Consider the following 23711-nt stretch of genomic DNA (forward strand, 5'->3'; position numbering starts at 1 on the left):
AACATGATAACTCAAATAACACACTAACCATCCTTGGGGGAGGGATTAACACGAGCAAAAGAAGAAAGGAAAACTTTTTCCTAGGAAATACATGTGTGTGGTTTGAATGTTTGATAATGAACATGAGTTTCTATATTGCTATGTATTTTAAAAATTAAAGTAGAGAATCACATGTAATTAATATAGAGGCACAAAGTGGTGTAAAAGCATCAAATCTCAATTTCATAACTTTGATATGATGACATTCTGATTCAAATATGTCTGGATGTATTTTGTGGTCTGAAATCCCTTATATACACTAGCATATGAATTATTTTTGCAGGTAAAATAATAAAACAATAATATTATCTTGGTTTCCAAAACAAATTACTTCCATCTGTACCACTGAAGGAGTATAGTTCTGACTTGGCTGCATGAATAACATTACACATATTTTTAAATGTCACTATTTGCTGAAGATCTTAAGCAATTCATATGCTTTACTTTATGATTAGTTTTGGCAATAAAGATCAAAACAGCTAACAGTATTTAAGCTGTATCTAGAAATAGTGCGGACAGAATTTAAACTGAATATGTATTTTACTTGTTTCTCCTTAAATTCTGAAGTTCAAAGTTTAACTTGGATTTGTTTTCTCAAGTTTATCTGTAGTCAAAGTCCATGAAATGGCTTATGTCTGTCAATAGTTGACCTAATAGATTTGTCCTATGTTGATACTTTGTTCTTTTCCTACTAAGCTGTTTATATAATCTAGTTGTATTATTTTCTGTGTGCTCTACTTTAATATGGAATTAGAAAATCATGGGGATTTTAGCAGACATAAATATTAGGACTTTTAGTAGTGTTTTGGGATAAATTGTTTAGTCAGTAGTTTATTTATCCTTCTTCCTCATTCATTCATGAACAACAATCAATCACTTATTGAGTGATTGTTCATAGATTTATCAAAAGAGCAGTATAGTGAGGTTAGAAGTATGAGTTCAATGAGTTCCGTAAAATACTGGAGTTGCTGTGTGAGAACTTTATATAAACAAAGGTGACTAAGAACTTCTACCAGGATCATTAAGAAGTATTAATTTATGTGTGGAAGCTCCAGTAGAATCAAGGTAGACAGCAGCAGGATTATTTGTGTACATACTGCCAAAGCATGTAGAGATAATGTCAATAAGAAAATGAGGCAGGGATCAAATCTTGGAAAGCATCAGAAGCCCTGCTCAAGTCCCTGAACTTTTTCCTTTAGGCAATGAAGACGTATTCGAGGGTTTCTATTGGGAGAGGGACTGAGCTACACATTTTAAATAGAGACCTTTGGCAGCAATGCAGACAAGGAATGATTCATTCAGGTAATATGGAGACATGAAATAACCCAGAGTGGTGGTGATGGAGAGGTGAGGAGCTGAGGAAGGATATTTTAGGGAAGTAAAAGTAATCATATGGAGTCAGTCATAAAATTTGGGGGATGTGGAAAATGCAGTAGTATGGGTTGATTTCCAAGCATCTGCCTTGAGTAAATAGATGCAGGGTCATGCTATCCACCAATAGGTATAGAAGGGACAGATCTGGAGTGAAGGTAAGGAGCTCAGTGTCTAGCCATGTTGTGTTTGAAGGGTGTACAGGGCTGCCAGGTGGGGATGCCAAGTAGCTAGTAGCATATGTGAACTTGCAGTTTAGAATAAGGTTAGAGGTATTGATATGTTGATCATCAGAAGTTAGTAAATGGAGGTTGATATTACTCAAGACAAAATGTTGACAAGAGAAAGAATGAAATTAAAAACAGTGATTGTGCAAAAAAAAATTAAGAGGAGGAGGGGGATCCAGTGAAAGAGCTCTCCAAAAAATCTGTGAGGTGTTGCCATTTGAAGTTAACTGGGGACCTTGGTGAAGTCGGTTTCAGTAATGCAGTGGAAGTGGAACCACCCACTCAGTGGCATAGTAGAATTCAAAATAAATGGGAGAGTTCAAATGAGTAAATTTATGTTCTCTTATGAGGAACTTAGCTGTGAAAGGAACCTTATAGAGGAGTCCAAAAGATAGAGGGATATATTAATTTTTGAAGTAAGAGATGCATGAGTATAATTGATAATTTATACAATAGGATCAGGTAGAGCAAAAGGAAGATGTGAGAATTATTCTTGATGCACCTCACCATGATGCCACAGAAATGGAGAGATGGCTACTTTTTTATGGTTGCTAAAGCAGAAATGCACAGGACATCTTGTTTGTCCTTACCTATAGAACAAGTATTTTTAAATCTACAAAGGCAACACAGCCACAACAGTAGCCTTCCCTCTCATTCTCCTCTCTTCCACCATGGACAAATATGTTTCTTCTTAGATGTACCCTTTCAACAAGAAACGTTAAGATCTACTTCCTTGTTCAAGCCCCAAGCGTAAGTAATCCTCAATCCTTCCCCTGAGATTTTATCCAAAGGTATCAACTACGTTCTTTTCTGTGTATTTTCACTACTGTATTCTAGTTGAAAGTATCCATGTGTTATGCTTGGATTGCAATAGCAGCCTTCCAACTTTTCTTCCTGCCTATCTACAGTCACTTCACTCCCCATTCTTCATCTATTCTCCAATTAGCAGACAGAGTAAATGTCATAATACTTTAAATGAAGTCAAGTCAGTCTCTGGCTTCAAGTCTTTGATAACTTGGCATGTTATCAAAGTGTGGGCATGTGGTAAATGATAACTACTGTCATCTTTATCAGACTTTTTCTTTCTCTTTCTCTTTTAGTTTCCCCTTTTCCTTCCTTTATTCTCTAATAGCAAAGCCATTATTAAAAGAGACTGATCATCTTACTTGAAACATATAGCAACTGATAGATTTACGGCAAATATAACCAGCATCAATGTGGCTTATTTTTGTCATAAACATTTGACCCCTAGTTAATGCCTCATTTGAAAGAAATGGGAGTAAAACATTGTTTCTATCACTGGTGTTTTACTAGGCCTTCCAATTCCCAATAATAAGACAATACTTTAAAAAAACATTGACTTTTATTAAGCAGATGACAGACAATATTCATGTATACACCATGTGTTTCAAGGATATAAATCAGAGTGATATTTTTAAGTAAAATAGAATAAAAAGACAAAACTCTTATATTCAATCTTTTTTTTTAGTTCAGATAATATAATTTATTTTGCTTTTGTTGAGTGTAAACAAAATGTTGTAGGCTTCAATGAGCATTGCAGTTTAGCCTCCTATATGCCTTTTCATTTCTTTTTCTTTTTAAAATATATTTTATTAATTATGCCATTACAGTTGTTCTATTCCCCCTTCATTCCCCTCCACCCTGCACATCCCCTCCCCTACCATCCCCCCTTTAGTTTATGACCACGTGTCTCAAGTTCTTTAGATTCTATATTTCCCATGCTATTCTTGCCCTCCCCCTATCTATTTTCTACCTACCATCTATGCTACTTATTTTCTGTACCTTCTCCCCCCTTCTCCTCTTCCCACTCCCCTGTTGCTAACCCTCCATGTGATCTTCATTTCTATGGTTCTGCTCCTGATTTAGCTGTCCTCTTAGTTTGCTTTTGTTTTAGGTGTGGTTGTTAATAACTGTGAGTTTGCTGTCCTTTCACTGTTCATCTTTTTTAATCTTCTTTTTCTTAGGTAAGTCCCTTTAACATTTCATATAATAAGGGCTTGGTGATGATGAACTCCTTGAATTTGATCTTATCTGAAAAGCACTTTATTTGTCCTTCCATTCTAAATGAAAGTTTTGCTGGATAGAGTAATCTTGGTTGTAGGTCTTTGGATTTCATGACTTGGAATACCTCTTTCCAGCCCCTTCTTGCCTGTAAGGTCTCTTTTGAGAAATCCCCTGACAGTCTGATGGGAAGTCCTTTGTAGGTGACTATCCCCTTATCTCTTGCTGCTTCTAGGATTCAGTGATCAGGATGCTCATAGAACTGGTTGATTTCAGTCACAAATTAGAGGAACATATGGAAGCTAAACTAATTGAAATGAAGGGAAATAAAGAGGAAACCAATAGTAATGGAAAGGAAACTGGGACTCAAATCAAAGGAGTGGACCAGAAGGAGGAAAAAAATGACCAAACAGAAAAGGATGAAGAAACAAGAATTCAAAAAAATGAGGAGAGGCTTAGGAACCTTCAGGGCATCTTTAAACATTCCACCATTCAAATTATAGGGGTACCAGAAGGGGAAGAGGAACAGTCACGAGTGGAAAACTTATTTGAACAAATAATAAAGGAGAACTTCCCCATTCTGGCAAAGGCAATAGACTTCCAGGAAATCCAGGAAGCTCAGAGAGTCCCAAAGAAGTTGGACCCAAGAAGAACACACCAAGGTACATCATCATTACATTAGCCAAGATTATATTTGATCTTTTTAAGAAGTAAAATCTCACAACCAAAATTTATATAACAGCAGTGATTAGAACTAGGAGCATAACATTGGCAAATAAGATCTGAGGGTTTATTTTTAATAAAGTATTAACTTTAATGCTAAAAGTAAAGGCACTACAGGAAAAGCTGTAAAAAATCTCATCTACTGGAAAAAAATTATTCCAAGGAAGGTGAAATGGAATTGGACAAAGAGAGTGGTTACTAATTTTGGTGGTACAATTGCTTGTGACGTCCAAATATGATTCTGAAAAGATAATATCCTTATATGGAGTTGGTTATCAAATTGGACGACACCGATTTCAAATTCAGACATTTCCAGGGAATATGCAGATACATGATATATATATAATATACTATTATAATATTATATACAGTAGAATTTTACTTGTATCATATGTGTAATAAAACACTCCTTATGGCCTAAGTGGATGAGAATAAAAGAAACTTGTCTTTGCTTAACTAAGAAGTTGTAAAAGCCATGAAAGCAGTACTTTAGGATCATTACCCAGCTTCCATTCTGGTGATGATGTAATCAAGTATGTGACCACGGGTCTGGCTCTGGACTTGTCACTTCTTCCTTAAGATGAAGGGAAAAATTTCCTCTTTCCTCCTCTGATAGTTCCATTCTACAGGTTGGTTGTTTTTTGGGGGAGGGGAATAATTTGTTATTGCAGCATATTGAATGTTATATTAAGGGAGTTTATGGGGAATCTGAAAGCTTACTTCAAAAAACAGAAGTAGTCCTTATAACTTAAGAGAGTAGGCTTTGGACTGTCTTTCTCTAGGGAACTTAACCAATAATCCCTTTATAATTATTTAGTGTTTTGCATATCTCTCTACTGTTTTAATAATAGACCAAGTGTGATCAGTAAGCAGAGCTTGGACTGGTATTGAGTGCATTATTTTGAGTTGTTTGTTTTCCATGTTTTAATGCCTGTCTTTATAATGCAAAATAAATCCTAATTACTTCATGTAAAAGGCATTCTAAAAGAATATTTCTGAAGTTATTAAGGTAATGCAACTAAATGGGAAAATAGTTACTTTTATTGGTTGGAGGCATGAAAAGGAAGGAGTGGAAAAGTTGCTTTAGAGGTCTAGAAATTCACTGTTTTGCTTATAATTATATTATTCTATTTTGCAAATATCTACTATAAGCAGGGCACTGAGTTCAGTGCTAAATATAAAACAGTAGTTAAGAAATTATATGCGGAATGGATCTCAAGGTCCTTATTTTTGTTTTTACATGCGACATCTATTTGCTCATTTGTATTTATGGAACTTTTCATCTATATAGCATGTTATTAAGCTTCACACTAAGTCTGAAAGTTAACAGTTCAGATTAATAAGCAAATAAAAGTGTCTTTTAAAGCATGCAATGGAAAAATGTGTTCCTTTTGAATTTTGAAAAATCTATACACAAAATGTCTATCTATATGTCAAAGATACTCAGGTGTTAGCTAAGTATTTTGCAGGCCAAATATATAATTTAAGGTGAAAGAAAGAATATGCATTGGAAAACAGAGTTGGTTCATAGTAGAAATTAATCATAAAATCTTGGTGTCTTGGTTGTATTTGCATATTTTATTACTTATATGGGTGAAAATATACTATATTCAATAGTGTAATGAACAAAGATCACCAGAATAAAGTTTCATGAAGGAAGATATCTTATTTGTCTTATTCATTATCCTGTTCATTATCTAGTGCCCAGTTCAGTGCCTGGTATATATCAGAGCCTTAACACATATGCTTTAACATAATACCATGAAAAGAGATAAGCTAAAGTCTTGAGACTTAGCATCTGGTCATAGTGTTCTCTCTAAGCCAAGCTCTAGGCCAAGCCATTTCACCTTCACTGGCCCTCATTTCCCTCATCTTTGAAAAATAAGAAATTTCTAGTTTCATGAGGATGCATCTGATTTTATAAAAGTACTTGATTATTGGAGTATTACATCTGAATAACTCTGTAATCACTGTCTTTAAAGAAATGCATTTTCAGAGGTGATATAATTACTAACACTATAAATTAGTTCACCTAGTATTTGTACTTAAATTTTCGGGATCCTTATTTCCTATTATCACAGTAAATAGTTGTAATACCATTTCCCCTATAGAAAGTGTGCATTAAGCAGTAAGGATAGAGTGGTGTAGTCTCCTGACTTTTTTTTAAAGGGAAATATGGAGTTGGAGTTTAGAATGAATTTTTTTCTTTAATCTGCACTGTGATTGCTGCAGGTCAGGATTGAGTTTGAGAACAGGCAGGCTGGAGTCCTTGCACTAAAAGGTGGTGTGTGAAGAGATAAAAGGGGGTGCCTACTTCTGGAGCTGAGACAGTATTCATGTCAAATGAAAATAACAAGTTTGAATGCATCCTTGTGGAAATCTGGAGCAGTTATTAGTCTAAGATAATATGAAATTAACATATTCTAAAATCATATGTAAAGTATGTTTTATTAATCCTTCTCAATCAATTTAATTTTTCAGATCTTCAAGAATTTTACTGGGATAATTATCCAAACAAAATTCCAAGAATTCTATCCAAATGGTAAGTAGAACTTTTTGTTATATCACCAAATCTGTTCATCAGAAATTAATACAAGTTTCTGAGTATTGAAATGAGAAACATGAAATGGCATTACCCACTCATATTTTAACTTTTTTTTAATAGAAAGCAAAACCACTAGAATTTCCTTTTATTTTTGAATTATCATGCTGGAATGTAAATATATGCCATGTAAACTTGTGGACTATTTATCAATCTCCTCTAAAATCCAAAATACATTAAAATGTTGGGAATTTAATTTCTCTGCTACTAGTAAACATTTTGTAAACCATATTTAGGTAGAACTGTATATAAAAATATTTCAAATTATCTTTTCAGATAATTTTGTTATTTATTTTCTTATAGTAAAGTTATAAAAAGAGCATTTATGAACTTCAATAGAGACATAATTATCAACACATTAAAATGATATTGGACTCTGTATCTCATCCATTCTGACATCTTGATAAACCAGTCAAAACTTACTTTTGGGATAATCTTCATTAAGAGTTTATTTCTTCATTTTTAAAAATATTTTATTTATGTATTTATTTTTAGAGAAAGGGGAAGGGAGGGAGAGAGAGAGGGAGAGAAACATCAATCAGTTGCTTCTTGCACGCCCCTAACCAGGAATCTGGCTCACAACCCAGGCAAGTGCTCTAGGCAGAAATTGAACAGGCAACCTTTCAGCTTGTGAGATGATGCCTATTCCACTGAGCCACAACAGTCAGGGCTATTTTTTCCTGTTTTGAGATGGGAGATATGAAGTCATTATTCATCTTGTAGAACCACTTGGAAGTAACCGAGAACTGTGCCCTTGAAACTTGCTGCTTAAGTTTGTGACTGCCATGATGTCAGGCAGAGGGGCTCTAAGTCTTTCAACAGTGTTGGGTCTGAAGGAGATATCTAAACACACAATTCTCTATCTGGCCTCCTGACACCAGCAAAGTGCTTTGAAATCTCTTTTGTTATTTTTCCTCACTTCACCTGAAAATATGTTCATAATGTACAGATTACACAAATTTAAATACAAATAAAAACAAAATAACCATATTTTATTTACCTAAACATAACCAGTTAACTTTTTGTATAAATTGCCAAGTGTTTTCAGTATATGAAAACAGTCTACTGTAGGAATTCAGAAAGTGACCATGATGATGATGTAAGATTTACATTCACCCTGTTTGCCCACAAATGACTCTGTAGCCTGAGTTTGAGTCCCTTCCCCAATCACCTCTCTGAGCAGTTGACTTGCTAATGTAATATTCTCCTTGAATAGCTGGAAGCTTATTATTTTATCCCATTGTATATGTACTTTTTTATTTACCTGATAGTTTGGAGGAATGCTCCAAGTTAGGATGCTACAGTATGTTTTTATTGCTTACCATCTATTTAGTATTATTAAGGAGGTTATATTGAAACTTTTATGTTTTCTATAGTGATATATATTATTATGTATAATATATATTATTTATATATTATATTCTGTCACATATATACTATAATAGTATAGTTATATTGTATAAAATTTATATATGTTAATGAGATTTCTAATTTTGGAAAAAACTCACTAGTATAATAATAAGGTCACAGAATTTATTTTGGAGATGGTATTTACCATATAAAATGTTTCATCCAGTTTTCAAGAATTTTGTTGGAATTTTACTTATTGACAATTTCAACCTGACATTTACTAAAATATTGCCTGTTTTATTAGCCTTTCATATTATTAACATATATTAATAGGTTATAGTCTTATGGTTTGCAAAGTTATTGCTGAATAGATTTGATAGGCTAAAATTTTAATTTGTATGTGTTTTTTATGTATTTCATATGTCAACAGTTTGCAAATTTTATTGGTTCTTTCAGAAAGCAAAAAAATTCTGGCATTATTTATTCTTTGTTTAAAAAAATAATTGATTAATTATGCTAAATATTTTGTCTATTTCTCATTCCATACATAAAAATTATTAGATTTATATCTACAAAAGTGTATAAATGTGTATCTTGGGTTGTTTATGATAAGGTTTGAGTATAATCAACTTTTTAAATGTTTGGGAAAATATGAAAACTGGAAAATGTGTAGGAAAATATGTAATCCATGCCATATACTAAGTAGAATATAGTTCTATGAATTTAACAGAAGTAATTATATTATTCAGGTTTCATGTTTGTGTATTCTGTCTACTGGACAGAGATGAGGCTTGCTCATGCAAATTCTTAAAAAGTTCAAATAATCCATTTGGATCTATACTCCAGAGACAAAGCTCCCACATACAAGCTGGGGAATTATCTGAGTAACAGTACTGAGGAAGCTGAGCCCCGGAGAATGGGGAAGATCAACTGCAGTACGTGGAACACTAGGGCCAGAGAGAAGAACTAAGAATCTACTTAGACCCAGGATTCATGCTGTTTAAGAATCTGACCTTTAGAAATGCCCTCCTGTCTCAAAGATATTGTTAGTGTTTGAATTCTTTCCCAAGGCTATTCCTACTGTCTTCCACTTTTCCTTCAACTAAGACATTTACTCCATCCATTTTTCTTCTCAGTATATATTTTGTGGTCTCTTGTGAATGTTATTTTGTATTTGTTTATTTTTGTCACTCGTGAACTGTAAATCTTAGAACTACAACACAACAGGTGATAATTGAGCTTTAGTAAGCACTTGGGTTCATTATGAAACTAAGTGAAAAGATTTATGTTTGGTTTTCTCATAAGCCTCTTTAGGAAAAAATCAGGTTCCAGATAAATAATTTGTTTTAAGATAGAATGACATTTACTCAGTATGTCAATACCAAGTGTTGTGCTGACAACCCAAGGCCTAATTTACTGTATCTTAGAGATGGAGGCTACTACGTTATTTTGCTTTTTTTAAAATCATCATATCCTGAATGCCAAATTTCAGTTTTTAAATGAGGTAGAAGAAATTGTTGTTGTTGAGGCCAAAACAAACCTAAATTAATATAACATAAAAGTAGAAATCAAAAGCAATGAAAGTTGAACAATTCACAGCAGCCCCTCAAGAGTGTTTGAGTTACCAATAATTAAAACAGTTCTATATATGATAAAATAAGGCTGATGTAGTTTGGGCTGGTTGGTTGTCTTCCTGGACCCTTTTTTGAGTAATCTACAAAATAAGGGTGTCCTATAACTGTAACTTCTAAAAGTACTTATACCTTCAGAACCATTTTCCTGTTTGGGTAGTGCTTCCCCTGAGGAGACATCTCTATTTTGAAAAGATAAAAGGTACTGCACAAATTATGCCCTCCAGTGATGCAATAGACTATTGACAGTGACCATGGACAACATACCAAGTATATGAAGTCATTGCACCGTTCTAAAGCAGAGGTTCCCTTTTCCCGGTATTTGCGTGACCTTCTATGATACTTAGTTCCTCCAGTTTGCATTAGTGTATCTTTGATTTGATAACATGAAGATACTCAGAACTTGAATGAGCTCAATCTTTATCTCTAACCTGCACCTCCTACCATTTCCTGTTTCTGGTTGATGGTTGATAGCAATCTGTGCTGGAAATCTAATAAGCTCTCAACATATCATCTTTATTCAATTCATATTTTAGCTATACTCTACTCTGTCCTATCCTTAACCAATCTTTGTGAAAATCCTATTGATCACATATTCACATTTAATCTCAAACTTCTCTGTACCTCTGTACATATTACCTCAGTTTTAGAATGACAAAATTGGCTCCTTGATATTTTATAAGCTCCTAATTATTTCTATATTCTCTCCTCTCTTGTTCATCAACCACACTGCCATCAGACTACTTCCTAAAATTTGTATGTGATCATGAGAATCAACCCTTCAAAAATTTTGATGACTCAATTGCTTAGAGGAAAAAGCCCGAACTCCTCAGCATGATTTTCTTCACACCTCAGTACCAACTTTATCTCTTCTCAATTTATTTGCCATTCTTGTCCCCACTTTCGTGAATATAATCACACTTTATTGTGTATTATGGTGGGTTTTCTTGTATTTAGACCATTCTCTGATGCCTGGTGGATATCTAACCGATGTTGCTCATCATTATTTTAAGAAGACTTCAGTTTAAAATAAGCAGATGCTTATCATGTCCTGGGTAGTTTGAACTAAGGAGACATTGTTTAGTTTGGTAATTTATAGGGACCTTTGACATTTTGTATTAGGGGAATATCACACAAATAAGATCCATATATGTGACTTAGAACTGATCTACTCTGAACTATGTTTTCTGAATGTGAAGTTGAGGCTTGAAGTATGAGAGACTTATTCAGAGTAATAGTTATAGCTGCTTAACACTCTGAAATTGCCTGCTTCTAAATCTGTGGAGGCTAAAGTAAACAATGGTTCATGTCCTGAGTATGGGTTTAAGAAATGTGAGGAACTGTAACTATTACATAATACAAGTAGATTGTTCTGATTTAATTAAGAAAGTATTGTGTGTGTATATATACACATATATATATATATACACACATCAAATAATTTGCCTCCAAGACTATATTGTTATGATTTTCCCAATGTTCATATTTAAATATTTATGATTATGTAATTTCCATTCTTTTTTAGAACATGTAATTAAACATTTGAATTTTAAACTAAAGAGTAGGTCTGAGCTTGTAAGAAGTCAGAGTCCTGTGGATGCCTGAAAGATTTAAGAGAGATTAATAACAGATTGAATGAATTTAGCAGTTATTTCCAAAAACTTACCTTAAATAAATGTTGTTTCTCTTTGTCTTCAATATAGGAAAAGCAGCCAAGCTAGATTGTCCTATCATAGTTTTATTTAGTCAAAAGTTTTCAACCAAGTGTTAAGTCTTTGTAATTACACATTTTAAATGTTAATAACTTGGTCTTAATCACTTCTTTCCAAGGGTCAAGGTATGTTAGCTCTTAATAGTGTCATACACACATAGCATTCCACACACATCGTCCATAACACAGTCTGAGCAGGCGACAGACTGGTCATTTAAATAATAAAGAAAACTTGACTGAAGGTACAGTGATTGCAGTGATTTATCAACCATTGATGAAGAAAACATTATTTTCAATGGATACTGTCAAGACATTTGTTTCCTGTATCTTGAGAAATAAAGAAAATTTTCAACTTTCTACTTCTCTGGGAGGGAGAAAATGGATCTTGCTTTGTATATTTGTTTATATTTTGAGCATTTCTCTTGATTTTATAGCTTTATCAAAGTTATCAGACCTAAAAATTCATAGTAGTTTTATATTTAAATTTAGAAAAAATAATTTAGTTCCACAACAAAGGTCTGCAAATAGACAATTTTTATCTACGAAAGAGCCCCTATTCTTTAAGATTGATAAACCACACATGAAAGCTAATAGCTGAAAATGGCCCTAGTTTTCCAAATGTTGAGAAGATTTCAACTGTAAACAATGAGCTTTTGTGTACATAATCACAAAATTATAGTTTTATATATTAGGTAGTTTTTCAGAGCTTCCAGCCTAATACTGGCTGATATTATATAAATGCAGCATCAGAAAGGTTGAGTGAATTATGAGCTTCATGGAACCAGTAAGTGGTAGATGGACCACAATTGTAGTGAAAAATATGTATCAATAACAAGACAAAGTATTTTGTAATAATTTGTAATTAATTAAAACTAGGAAACTGGCTCAAATTAAACTATGTACATGGTTAACTATCTAAATGTTAAAAGTAAAATAAAATTTTGCTTGATTTTGCTTTTTTGCTTAAAATAAAATTTTTGTAGGCATTTATGAATTTATAAATGTATAGAATTCTGAAGTAGCCTCTAGTAAGTACTTTTTTGTAGGTAAATAATTGTAATTAACAGCAAAAAGTAACATTGATGTATTTTTATTGTAATATGTTTTGAATATTAAATACTATTTTTAAATGCTATTATTTTTATGATTCATAAGGGATTAATCTATTTTATATTTTTAAGAAGTCTTTTAAAGTTCCATTTTAGACATCAAACATAATTTTGTCATATAGCAATGTTATGAAATATAAATTATTTTAAATGTAAATACATCATCAGATTATACTTAATTCATCTTATTTCTTTCTGAAAACAAAACAAAATGCTCGTTCTTGTATTTAGACTTATTTTAGTCTTCTCTATATTTAGTTATAATTATCTTTAGCCTTCCACAAGGATGCTATGATACAAGAGAGGTATCATTCCTATTTGCCTCTTTCTCTCTAGCTCTATTTCTCAATTTTGGCTGCCTATTTAAAACACCTTAAAAGGTCTTTTAAATACTTGGGAATAGACAATGAAATTTGATTGTGGTGACATTGTACATCTACTTATGTCAAACCGATCAAATTATACCTTAATCTTGTGTGGTTTTAAAAGAAACAAAACATACTTTCCATATGACCCAGTAATCTACCTACTTGGTGGGAAGGGGAGAATACTCAGGTCCCACTTGCAAAGGTCTGATTTAATTGGTTTTCATTGGGACTCAGGTCCTGGTACTCAATAAATCTCCCAGCATTGAGAACCTGTGTTCTAGCATTTATCCAAGAACTTTGTACATAGTAAAGTTTCCAAAAAGAAAAAAGAAAACAAAACCACCTGTTATCATTGTTTAATTAAATATATTTATTTTTTCTATTCATTCATCCATTCATTTGTTCACTCATTCATGAGTAATAATGCCTCCATGCATTATAAAGTCAAAAGGTGCAGAAATTACGCCAGAGAAACTTCAACAGAGGAAGTAGTCTCCACATAGTCTTATGCAAAATATAGATATGCCCCATCCCGCAGTCATGCATCTTGACCAAGGCACATCATAAAACCACATCTATGTAGTAAGCTATGGTACATTTGGGACAAAGGCTGACAAAAATTGACAAAGACTGATCAATGTAAAGTATGGAATTTAAGGCACAATTTAAAAATATTTTATTAATAGTAAAAGGATCTATTTTTCTGAAAATGTTCATTTTCAGTGATATGTCACAGTGTACAAAACAATTTCACATATATGATATATGGTCATTGACTAAAATCCCTGTCTTTTGAACACGGTCTTTAATGCTGACATCCATGTATTCAATCATCAGTTTATAAATAAAAATTTTATACAATTTTATTGTAGTTTTGCCCTAAAACAATAGCTGTGTTTTTCTTTTTAAAATTTTTATTTTTTAGTTTTTAATTACAGTTTCTATTCAATATTCTTCTGTATTAGTTTCAGATGTAAGGCAAAGTGGTAGGAAAATTGTGTACTTTACAAATTGGTCCCCCTGATAATTCAACAGTTAAATCTTGGTAGTTGCCATTTTAGACTGTGTAATATGTTTATGTAATTAATTTGCCACTTAATTTTCCCTGTTATTAAAATTAGAAGATAACAGAAAAACCTAAAGTGCTGACATCGGTGGTTAGAATTGTAGGCATTAAAAATGGAGTATATTTGAGATGAAGAGGGCATCAATTGGTATCAAAAAAAGCCAAGTATAGGCAAGGGGATTTTACATATATGTTTAGTTCTTTGGACATAACCTTCATAATTTTGACCTTTTAGTATTTACATATTTTGTGAGTCATAATAGTGTAGGCTCTGATGCATTAAGAAGCCATCCTGCATCCCACTGGTTTATCTGGACAGAGGTTCACTTTTCACTGATGTTGTAGAACAAGGAGGCCTCTGCGTGTTGTTTGGGGCCAAAGCTGATGAAGGACCATCCTGACTGACATGACATAGAAAGAGACACTAGTGGATGGCAAGCTTTTAAAGCATTACATCTGTTCACATTTTATTTCCCAATACAAGTCATACGGGCACATCTAACTAAAAAAGAATGAGAAGCTACACCCCAACTATGTGCTCGGGAAGGAGGAGAACTGAATGGAGCATGCGCAGAGTCTGAGTGAGCACCTCAGTCATCGTCTCCTGGCTAAGCTAGTTTTAGGAATAATTTATTTATAATACTGGATGACAGTATGTTTTGTCCTTCTCAACATAAGCCCATACTGTAAGGAACGTAGAATATTTTTGTTGCTCCTTCTTATATAGAAAAGCTGAGAACAGAGCACCAGGATGGGTCACTATATACGCAAAACTAGTGAAAAAGGGAATTGAGTTTATTATATCTATAAAGCATACATCTTTCTCCATGTATTTCACGGATATGAATCCTGTTCTGTGTTCTGCCACTTTACTCTTTATGGTCTTTTTGCATAACTGCTACTTTACTTTACAGTAAAATAAAGAGCTAATTTATGATAAATGTATGATCTTAGCTTTAAAAGTGTACATTTATAATTATGACTATCCATTTATCTCCAATATTTTTCTTTAGAAAAAATTTTAGCCAAAAAATTTATTCCGACCTTGAGGCATTTTTAGATTTTTACTAGAAAATTATATTCTATTACGTAGGAAAACAAAGCACACTGTTGCTGCTACCAAGGCACCACTGTATGTCACTGGAAATAATATTAACGTTTGGTAGTAAGATTTAATTTCAGTTGAATCCCGATGTTTCAGCCAACAATATAAAGAAGCAACAACAACCTGCTTATGGAGAGTTTCTGAAGGGACACAGGGAATTTTTTTTTCAGTACATAGAACTCAGCTGATGGGAAGATATATTTTATGTAATTTTACAACACAGGAACATTGGTATTTAGTTACTTACTTATTTATTATTTAATTTTAATAGGAATGAGCCAGAAAAGCACAATAAATTAAATATGACTTTTAATTTTATGTCTTTGTATAAGGCATGGAAATGGACTTTAAAAACTTAGATATTACATATATAAAAGCCTTAGGAAGCAAATATTATTGGGGAAATTAAAGACATATCAGGTTTTTCAAGTTTATTTCTATATCTTTACAAAAAAGTTTTTTTAAGATTTTATTTATTTATTTTATAGAGGGAGAAAGAGAGACAGAGAAACATCAATGTGTGGTTGCCTCTCATGTGGCCCCCACTGGGGACCTAGCCCACAACCCAGGCATGCGCCCTGACTGGGAATCGAACCTGAGACTCTTTGGTTCAAAGCCCATGCTCAATCCATTGAGCTATGCCAGCCAGGGAGAAAAAAAAGTTTTAAATAAAGAATGTCAGGTTTTCTTTAAAAACACCAATCTAATTTTCATGAAAACAGTGTTGTTCAAAACTACAAATATGGCTGCCAAGCTTTTTCTTTAAAATGCTTGAAGTTTTTGGAACATACAGTCTATTTTATTTTCTTCATTAAAGAATGCCATTTAATAAAGTGCTTTATTGTGGTAATTTAATGTTTGAGATTCAATGGAAAATCATTGTTCATCAGCATGAGATAATAACACGACATCATATTCATCACTGACACATAAAAGCAGCCTATTGAGGCGTGATTTTGCTGCTAACACAGAAGTATTAGGAGTCCCACCTCCTTTAGAAATTTAACAGCCACGATTTCTTCAATACAAAGTCTCAATGATTTTGTCCTTAGAAATCTGCCTGCCTTTTTACACAACAGTGGAACTAAACCATGATGAATGGGTTAGCTCCATTTCCTGTTCCTTCTCAGTGAGCCAATGATTCTCATACCTATATCCCTTTCTTGGACTTATCTCTAAAGTCTGTGGGAGATAACTTCCTCCCATTGCCCGCCAGCAGGAGGGCCCTTGTTTCCTTGTTTTGGAGCTGCAGGGTATTTGTTCTACCCTGTTTACTGCCAGTGGGAGGGTCTCCTTCTTCTTTCCAGCTGCCTTTTCATCAGCACAGAGGGAGATTTAAAATCAGAAATGATCTTAATTAAATGTTTTCTGTACAGAAACACCCATTCTACCCTTGGTCTTTCCAGCTCCCTTGGAGTGTCCCTCACCAACTTCTGCCTTGGTAAGACTGCTGACAATGGGCCTTATCACAAAAGTAAAGGACACACATTTATCCGGGCAAAAAGATGTGTAGTGAACCTACATTTATTTGCATTCATTAGTGAACATGATTAATCCTGTGAGGTGCTATCAAATCACTTGGCTGAAAACTCTCTCAATATAATATTTTCAAATAAAATTGTATCTCCCTAGAAAATTAAAAGAGTACATTTAAACATCCAAAATAAATATTTAGAGCATTTTTATTATAGGGTTCAGGTTCCCAAGAATATCTTATGCTATAATAAGTTATTGTAATATACATCTTTTAGAGGGGCAAAAAGGTCTGTTAGCTTCATAATGTTAGCATTTACAGATATGATCCATTATATAATTCTTAATGGTATATGAATGGTGTGAGGAATAAATGAAAATATAACCAGATTTTGGTTGGCTTAATTAATAGTAAATTGTTGCCGTAAAGATTAAGTTTTTGTGTCTTGAATTTCTTTTTCAAAATACCACATGCAAAGTTACAATTCAAATGTAAACCATACAATGCCTTTTTCTGGAATTTGGTTAGAGGACACATTTATACCTGGTTAGTTATGTAAAATTATTTTTCTCTTATGTAAAGAATATAGATATGGTTAGGTAGATTATACCTAATGAGCTAATTTTTAACAATTTCAGTTGAATAGTATTTTTTATTGTTTAAGGTATTTGAAAAATATTTAGGTAGATGAAAAAATAGAATTCAGTTGATAAATTAATTCGTTAAAAATACATTTTCAAGAAACTGTTCAGAGAGAGTTTTGAAATGGAGGAAGTTTTATGATTATTGTTTTAGAAGGAATTTTATTATCGTGATAAAGTATAAATAGCTACCATGATAAAAGATGAATGCTATATTAAGATGAATGGCAACTTCTACTTAGACATAAACTATAATTTTTATTTATAAATGTTTCTTATAATTTTCATATTTTACTTCCATGGATTGTTATTTATTAATTAAATAAACAAAATTAAGAAGTAAAACACTATTTGAAGTAGAATTTTACATCAAATCTTTGTATATATTAATAATAAAATCACATATTGAAGAATTGTAAATATATTTGCATGATTTTATCTTACAGTTTTTGAACATTTTAAAAGTTCCTGTACCTTTTTATAAAATAAAAATCATTCACATTATTTTTTATGAACTTTTACTCCTGAATAGAACAATTTTGAAAAATTCAGATTATTTTAGTGACGGTCTAACATTTTAGATGATGATTTAATGTTTACATTGTAATTATAATGAAAACTGCATACAGATATATGCTCCTGTGGTTTGGGACTTGTTTTTTTGTTCAAAAGGCATTGTTCTCTGTGAATTAGACATGCTTATTTTATATTCCAAATCAGTGTCTGTAAAGCCTACCTTTGTCTAATTCATTGCTCTCTTATGTTTTCTCAAGGGGCATTGAAATACAAAGTCACCTTTTAAAAAAAGATATTTTTAAAAATATTTTCTGAAGTGTTAGTGAGGCACTAGTATTTTAATGCTCTTTATTTTTAATTGAAGAATATTATGGATATTTTCTTTTTCCTACCTCAAAAGCAGTTGATTTTGAATTAAAACTAAATATAATTGAATCTACACTTTGCACTATTACCAAAGGAAAGGCATGGTTATTATTACCACATTTGGAGATTTTTAAAAATTCTAGTGTCTTCTTTAAAAGAACTCAAGGAACATGTATAAAGCACCCAGGGACAAAGACAGTGGAGTCGGGTGGGGGGTGAGGATTGAATATGAGAGCTGGGGAGTGGGTAGGGCAGGGGAGAGTAATAGGGAAAAATGGAGACAACTGCAATTGAACAAGATGAAAAAAAATTTCTAAATAAAAGAACTTATGTCCAAGCATAAAAAGTTGGTTATTGCTTTTGCACTTATCAGATAGTCCTCATAATTTCTCGTATCTCCAAAAGAAGTTTACGTATAATAGATAGAGAGAGTATCCAAGGGCACAAACCTAATGAAAAACATGTTTTTGTTGAGATGGTTTCACTCTAGTAACTTCAGTAAAGTTGGCAAGGAATTTAGGTGTCAGTGATACGACTCTGCCCCTGCCAGTGATGGTTCTGGACATTTGTTTGGCTGAGTTGTTCCAACAACTTATTCTGTTTAATAGACTAGGTTTTAGGGGAATTTATACTCTTCCCCAAGTTTAGTTTTTATGTACTCAGTCATAAAAAAAGGTCTATTTCTTTTGGGGAAGACAAACAATATATTTTTAAATAACTGTTAAAATGTAATGCTTAAAAGATAGATTCTATTTCCGCCTCCTAAACTGTATCTTCTATATTTATTGGTATTGCCAAATACCAATTGCTCAATAGCTACTATTTGTTTTTTCTCTTCCTGTTGGATATTTGTAATTTTCTCAACACATTTTTTTCTGCTCTGGGTAGAAGTAAGTAAAGGTCTTTAAAATGTGCTATTTCAAAATAAATTTTTTGAAAAATGTTAAGTTTTAATTACTTGTAAAAATTTCTACCTATGAAATCTTTTGTTACTGGTAATTTGGTAGAAATAATTGATGGCTTAAAATATTCTTACCCAATTAAAGAAATTAGCTGAAAAGTTTAATAAAAGGAGACTAGCCCCAAATTAAAAACTGGTGTAGCTAGGTTCCATTGCTCTGCTCCGAATGTGAACTGCCACCAACTGTACACATGTCATTTAGCCCTTCGGGAGCTCAGATTTAGCACTGAAATAGAAGAGGGTTGAATACAGAAAATCTAGTACCATTTTGTAATTCCAGCTGGCAAGCTGCAACAGCAAGTCTTTGAGTTCTTGAAGTTATTGTAGAGGATTTCAAATATTATTAACTACATATGGTGTGAGCATATATGATAAATATTGGTTCTTTTATTTTTTATTTTGAAAACAATTAAAAATAAAACCTGAAGAGTACTTTCCCATCTAAATGTCATAATTTACAAATGTTGATAACTTAGAGGTTTAAATATTATGAAATGTGAAAGTCCTCATGTTATTAATCCTCTCAGGTTAGTTAGATTTAAATACCGTGACAATCCATGTCCAGATTAGGACAAAACTATTTCTAACCATATTTGATGTGTTTCAGAAAACAAGATCACAGCAAAATTTACCTTATAGCAATCTTAAAAGGTTAAGCTTTGCTGTCGTGTTCAATAACAATAATGTTACTACCAGCTTAAAAATAATTAATGCTTTTTCCTGAAAATATGGACACTTATTTGAATTAATATTAAAGAAGCACATTTCTGCTATTTGTCTTTAGATTGTAATTCTTTTCCTGAAGACAAACCATGTGCTGCAATGCTCAGACCAAGAACATGGTAATCGGGATATGTAACATATTAAAATATGGGTTCAAGGCTGATTCAGGAACAACTGAACACAGATCAGGAAGCTTCTTACTGTTTTATTGGTACTGAGCTAGTAATGACTTGAGGTATAATTAAGTTAGTACCAAATGCCATTTAGATATAAATTGTCAAATTTAGAAATGTGTGTGTATTAATATAACGTATCTTATATGGCAAAGTTTTCTGAAGGATTATAACAATATCAGGCTGTCCAGAAACCTCTGAAAAAACTCTGCCTTTTAAGCAGAAGGGTTTTATATCTACATTATGGGGATATAAAAATGAAGAACAAATGTATGACAAAGAAAACATATGCAAATGGGTGACATTTAAAAAACTTTCTAATTGACACCAGAAGTTCTATATCTAGTATTATTTTCTTTTGTTACTTGTGGACATCTTGACTTATTTTATTTTTGCTTTAAAATATTATTTATCATTAATTTTTCACAATGACCTTTAATATACTTCGTATAACCTCACAGTTTCATTCTGTGATGTTTTTAAGACAATGTTTCTAATAATCACTTTGAGAGTTGGTTTCTGTTCTGGTTTCTTTTACATTATCTTTTAATATAAATATTGATATCAAGTCAACACAGAGTGTGACTGTTCATCTTTGTTCTTATCACTTTCTCTATTTAGATGAAAATCATAAAATAAAAAATGTTAATATATTATCTGTGGAAAAATGTTCCTCCATTAAAATATTTACTATGTTTCAGAAAGCCATGATATGCGAATCTAAGAGTAGAATGTATCTGCATCTCAGCCTAATAGAAATGCTCAATGAAAAATGTGTAATTTTTGCAAATTATGCATCTAACAGATAAGGCATTTTTTGGGGAGTCCAGTCAGTTGGCCATGTTTCCAGTTATGATAAAAATAGTTCTAAATCTATTGATTCATGTTTTTATTTTTTAAAAAGGAGTGCTGTTCTAGTAATCTGGTTATTTTTTAAAAAGTGTATGCCATCGCTTTTGATACAACTAAAAATGTTTTCACTAATTTGCAGCTTGCCATTTTTACATGTTTGCCAATATTTATTCTATATGATTTACACACAATGCTCACAAACTCTGTTTCTTCTTCATCAGGCTCAGTCTAAAACTGATTATACACACCATGACATAGCAACACTTGGAATTAAACTTCTTCGCTCTGTCTACTTAAGATAATGTATCTCAAGCAAACTCTAAAATGCTAGTTATGTTAAACTTCAATACAGAAAAATTCTATTTCATTCTCCAAATATCTCATTTTATAACTTTATTAATGTTTTGCAACTCAACTGAATTATATGTATATAATGGTCTGAAGAAAGGAAGGAAGGAAGGAAGGAAGGAAGGAAGGAAGGAAGGAAGGAAGGAAGGAAGGAAGGAAGGAAGGAAGAAAAAAGAAAAGAGGGAAGAAAGAAAAAAAGGAAGAAAGACAAGACCTATGGATTTAAAGAGAAATATAGAGAAGGACCTTTCTCATTAGGTCACCAGAATATCGGAGGGAGGGTGGAAATAGCTCAGATGATAGAATACATTAGGCTCCTATCTTATAGGGACATTATATTACAATCAAATATGGAATAAATTGATTTTGAGTATTTGATGAGTCCCAAGGTTTATAGTGAACATTTTAGGCCTATGTTAGAAGTCAACTGTAAACTGTAAATCAAGAAATTTAGGATTTCACTGTGTCCACTATGGAGTAGATTCTCAAATTGTTGGTATTTTAGAGTGAGCTATTATAGATTTTCTGAAGTCATTCAGATTTTAATTGTACCTTCCTGTTAGTACCATAAACAATAGAAATGTAGCAAAAAAAATTAGGGGCTTCTAGAATTTAGACTATCTTTCCAACTTCTACTTATATAAAAATAATTTTTTTCAGACAAATTATTCCACTTCATGTTTCATAAATTACTATTTCAATAGTTTGAAGTAAACTACTAAAGAAACATAATATTTGAGATCTTAAAAATGCCTCAGAGTATGTTTGTTAACTTCTGTCTAATGTATGTATTCCCTGTGTAACAATGTGCTGGGCATCTAATGTCCTTAAGTATCACAGAGAGTGATACTAAACCATGTCAGAAACAGTCAGTGTGTTTGCTAGGAATTCATGTGCAGGTAGCAGAAGATCCAACCACAGGGGCTTAAATAGAAGCATATTTTTCTTTGTCTCCCACTACAAGAGGTCTGAACTAGGCCCAAGGATGCCTTGTAGATTCCAGACTTTTTCTCTCTTTCTGCCTCGTGGTCCATATGGAGGCTTTTACTGTCATGCTTGCTCTTTCCTGTTGCAGATGGTGGCTGCATGTCTAAGCTTCATGGCCTCATGTTGACTGTCCAGGAAGGAAATACCAAAAAATAGACAAGAAGAACTTTGCCCTAAAATTTGGGAAGAGTTGTCCACTTTTACCTATGTCCGACTGGCCAGGACTGTGGCACTTTGCCTGCTCCGACTCTATGAGAAGATGAAAAATTGAATAATTTTACATGGGTACAATGATGTCCCCAAGTAAATCAAGGTTTGGCAAGAAAAAAAGTAGGAATTTCTATTGTGTAGGCAATTGTCTGCTATAGCTCGTGTATGCATAAAAGAAAAGGTACTGGAAATTCTCCAAACTATTGATATAAACAAAGACATGCTTTATCACTTGTTTGTAATGTGCAGCTGTCACGATTCCGTGGGCTGTTATTTAGAAGAGAGTCACGACTTTTCAGGGTACGCCTCACCCATGCCATGATAATGAGGTGGATGCTAGTGGCTGTCATGAATGAGTCTAAACTAATAGGGAAAGTGAAAACCTCAAGTTAAATCCAGGGAGTATAATGGTGGATGAAAGATGGTGATGAATCCACACAAACTTCTAAAACTTTAATTATTGACATTTTTGTTAGATTAAGCATATGAACTGACTCGCCGGAAGTCCTGAAGTTGCTACTGCTCCACGTCTGAGTGACTCTGATTTTATCCCTTGTCCAAAAGCAAGCCAGTATTAAAATGCTGCAATATAGGAATTCTCAACTGCTTTCTCTCTGCACAACTGTAGCCGCTGTTGGCAACTCCAAGAATCTAAGTTTTTCTAGAGTGGTCTGGGGTGAGGAGGAAGGAAGGTGGCAAGTAACAGGGAGTTTTCAAGTTGACTCTTAGCTTCCTCTGGCAAACCTGGATGGGTTGCAAGGAGGCAGGAATGAAACCCCTTTCTGGAAGCTTGATGGGATGGAGATGAATTTGGAATTAATCAAATAAAAGTTAAACTTAGTTTTCAATAATACTTCTAAATACTTTTAAACTATAGTTTGGTTACATTATAGGTCAAGGTGTTTTGTGCCTATTCTAGAAATGCACCCACCTGTATTATGGTGAGAGCATATACTTACTCTGATGAGAGTAATCGAAACCTCTCAAGAGATATTTCCCACTGTAAAATGTGAAAGTAACTTTGCATAATGCATCAATCAACATTACTGGGTAAATGTATTATACATCAGTCTTAAATATTTAAATACATATTAGTAATACTTTGGTATATATATATATATACATGCATATATATG

General features: G+C 32.9%; 1 protein-coding gene across 5 annotated transcripts in view; it reads left to right on the forward strand.

The window, feature by feature from the left end:
- The window catches only part of LOC128626239 (uncharacterized), a 293562-nt gene that overhangs the window by 18952 nt on the left and 250899 nt on the right, over nt 1-23711 (forward strand). For all 5 annotated transcript variants that reach the window (XR_008390156.1, XR_008390157.1, XR_008390158.1 and 2 more), the window contains exon 2: nt 6864-6924. Coding sequence is in view for 2 of the 5 variants with exons in the window: in XM_053657627.1 (XP_053513602.1) it covers nt 6864-6924 (61 nt within the window). In the remaining 3 variants the exon portion in view is untranslated. The remainder of the gene's footprint in view (nt 1-6863; nt 6925-23711) is intronic.

The sequence above is a fragment of the Artibeus jamaicensis genome, unplaced genomic scaffold, assembly GCF_021234435.1.
Source record: "Artibeus jamaicensis isolate MK-2021 breed Jamaican fruit bat unplaced genomic scaffold, CSHL_Jam_final scaffold_474, whole genome shotgun sequence".
Taxonomy (NCBI): domain Eukaryota; kingdom Metazoa; phylum Chordata; class Mammalia; order Chiroptera; family Phyllostomidae; genus Artibeus; species Artibeus jamaicensis.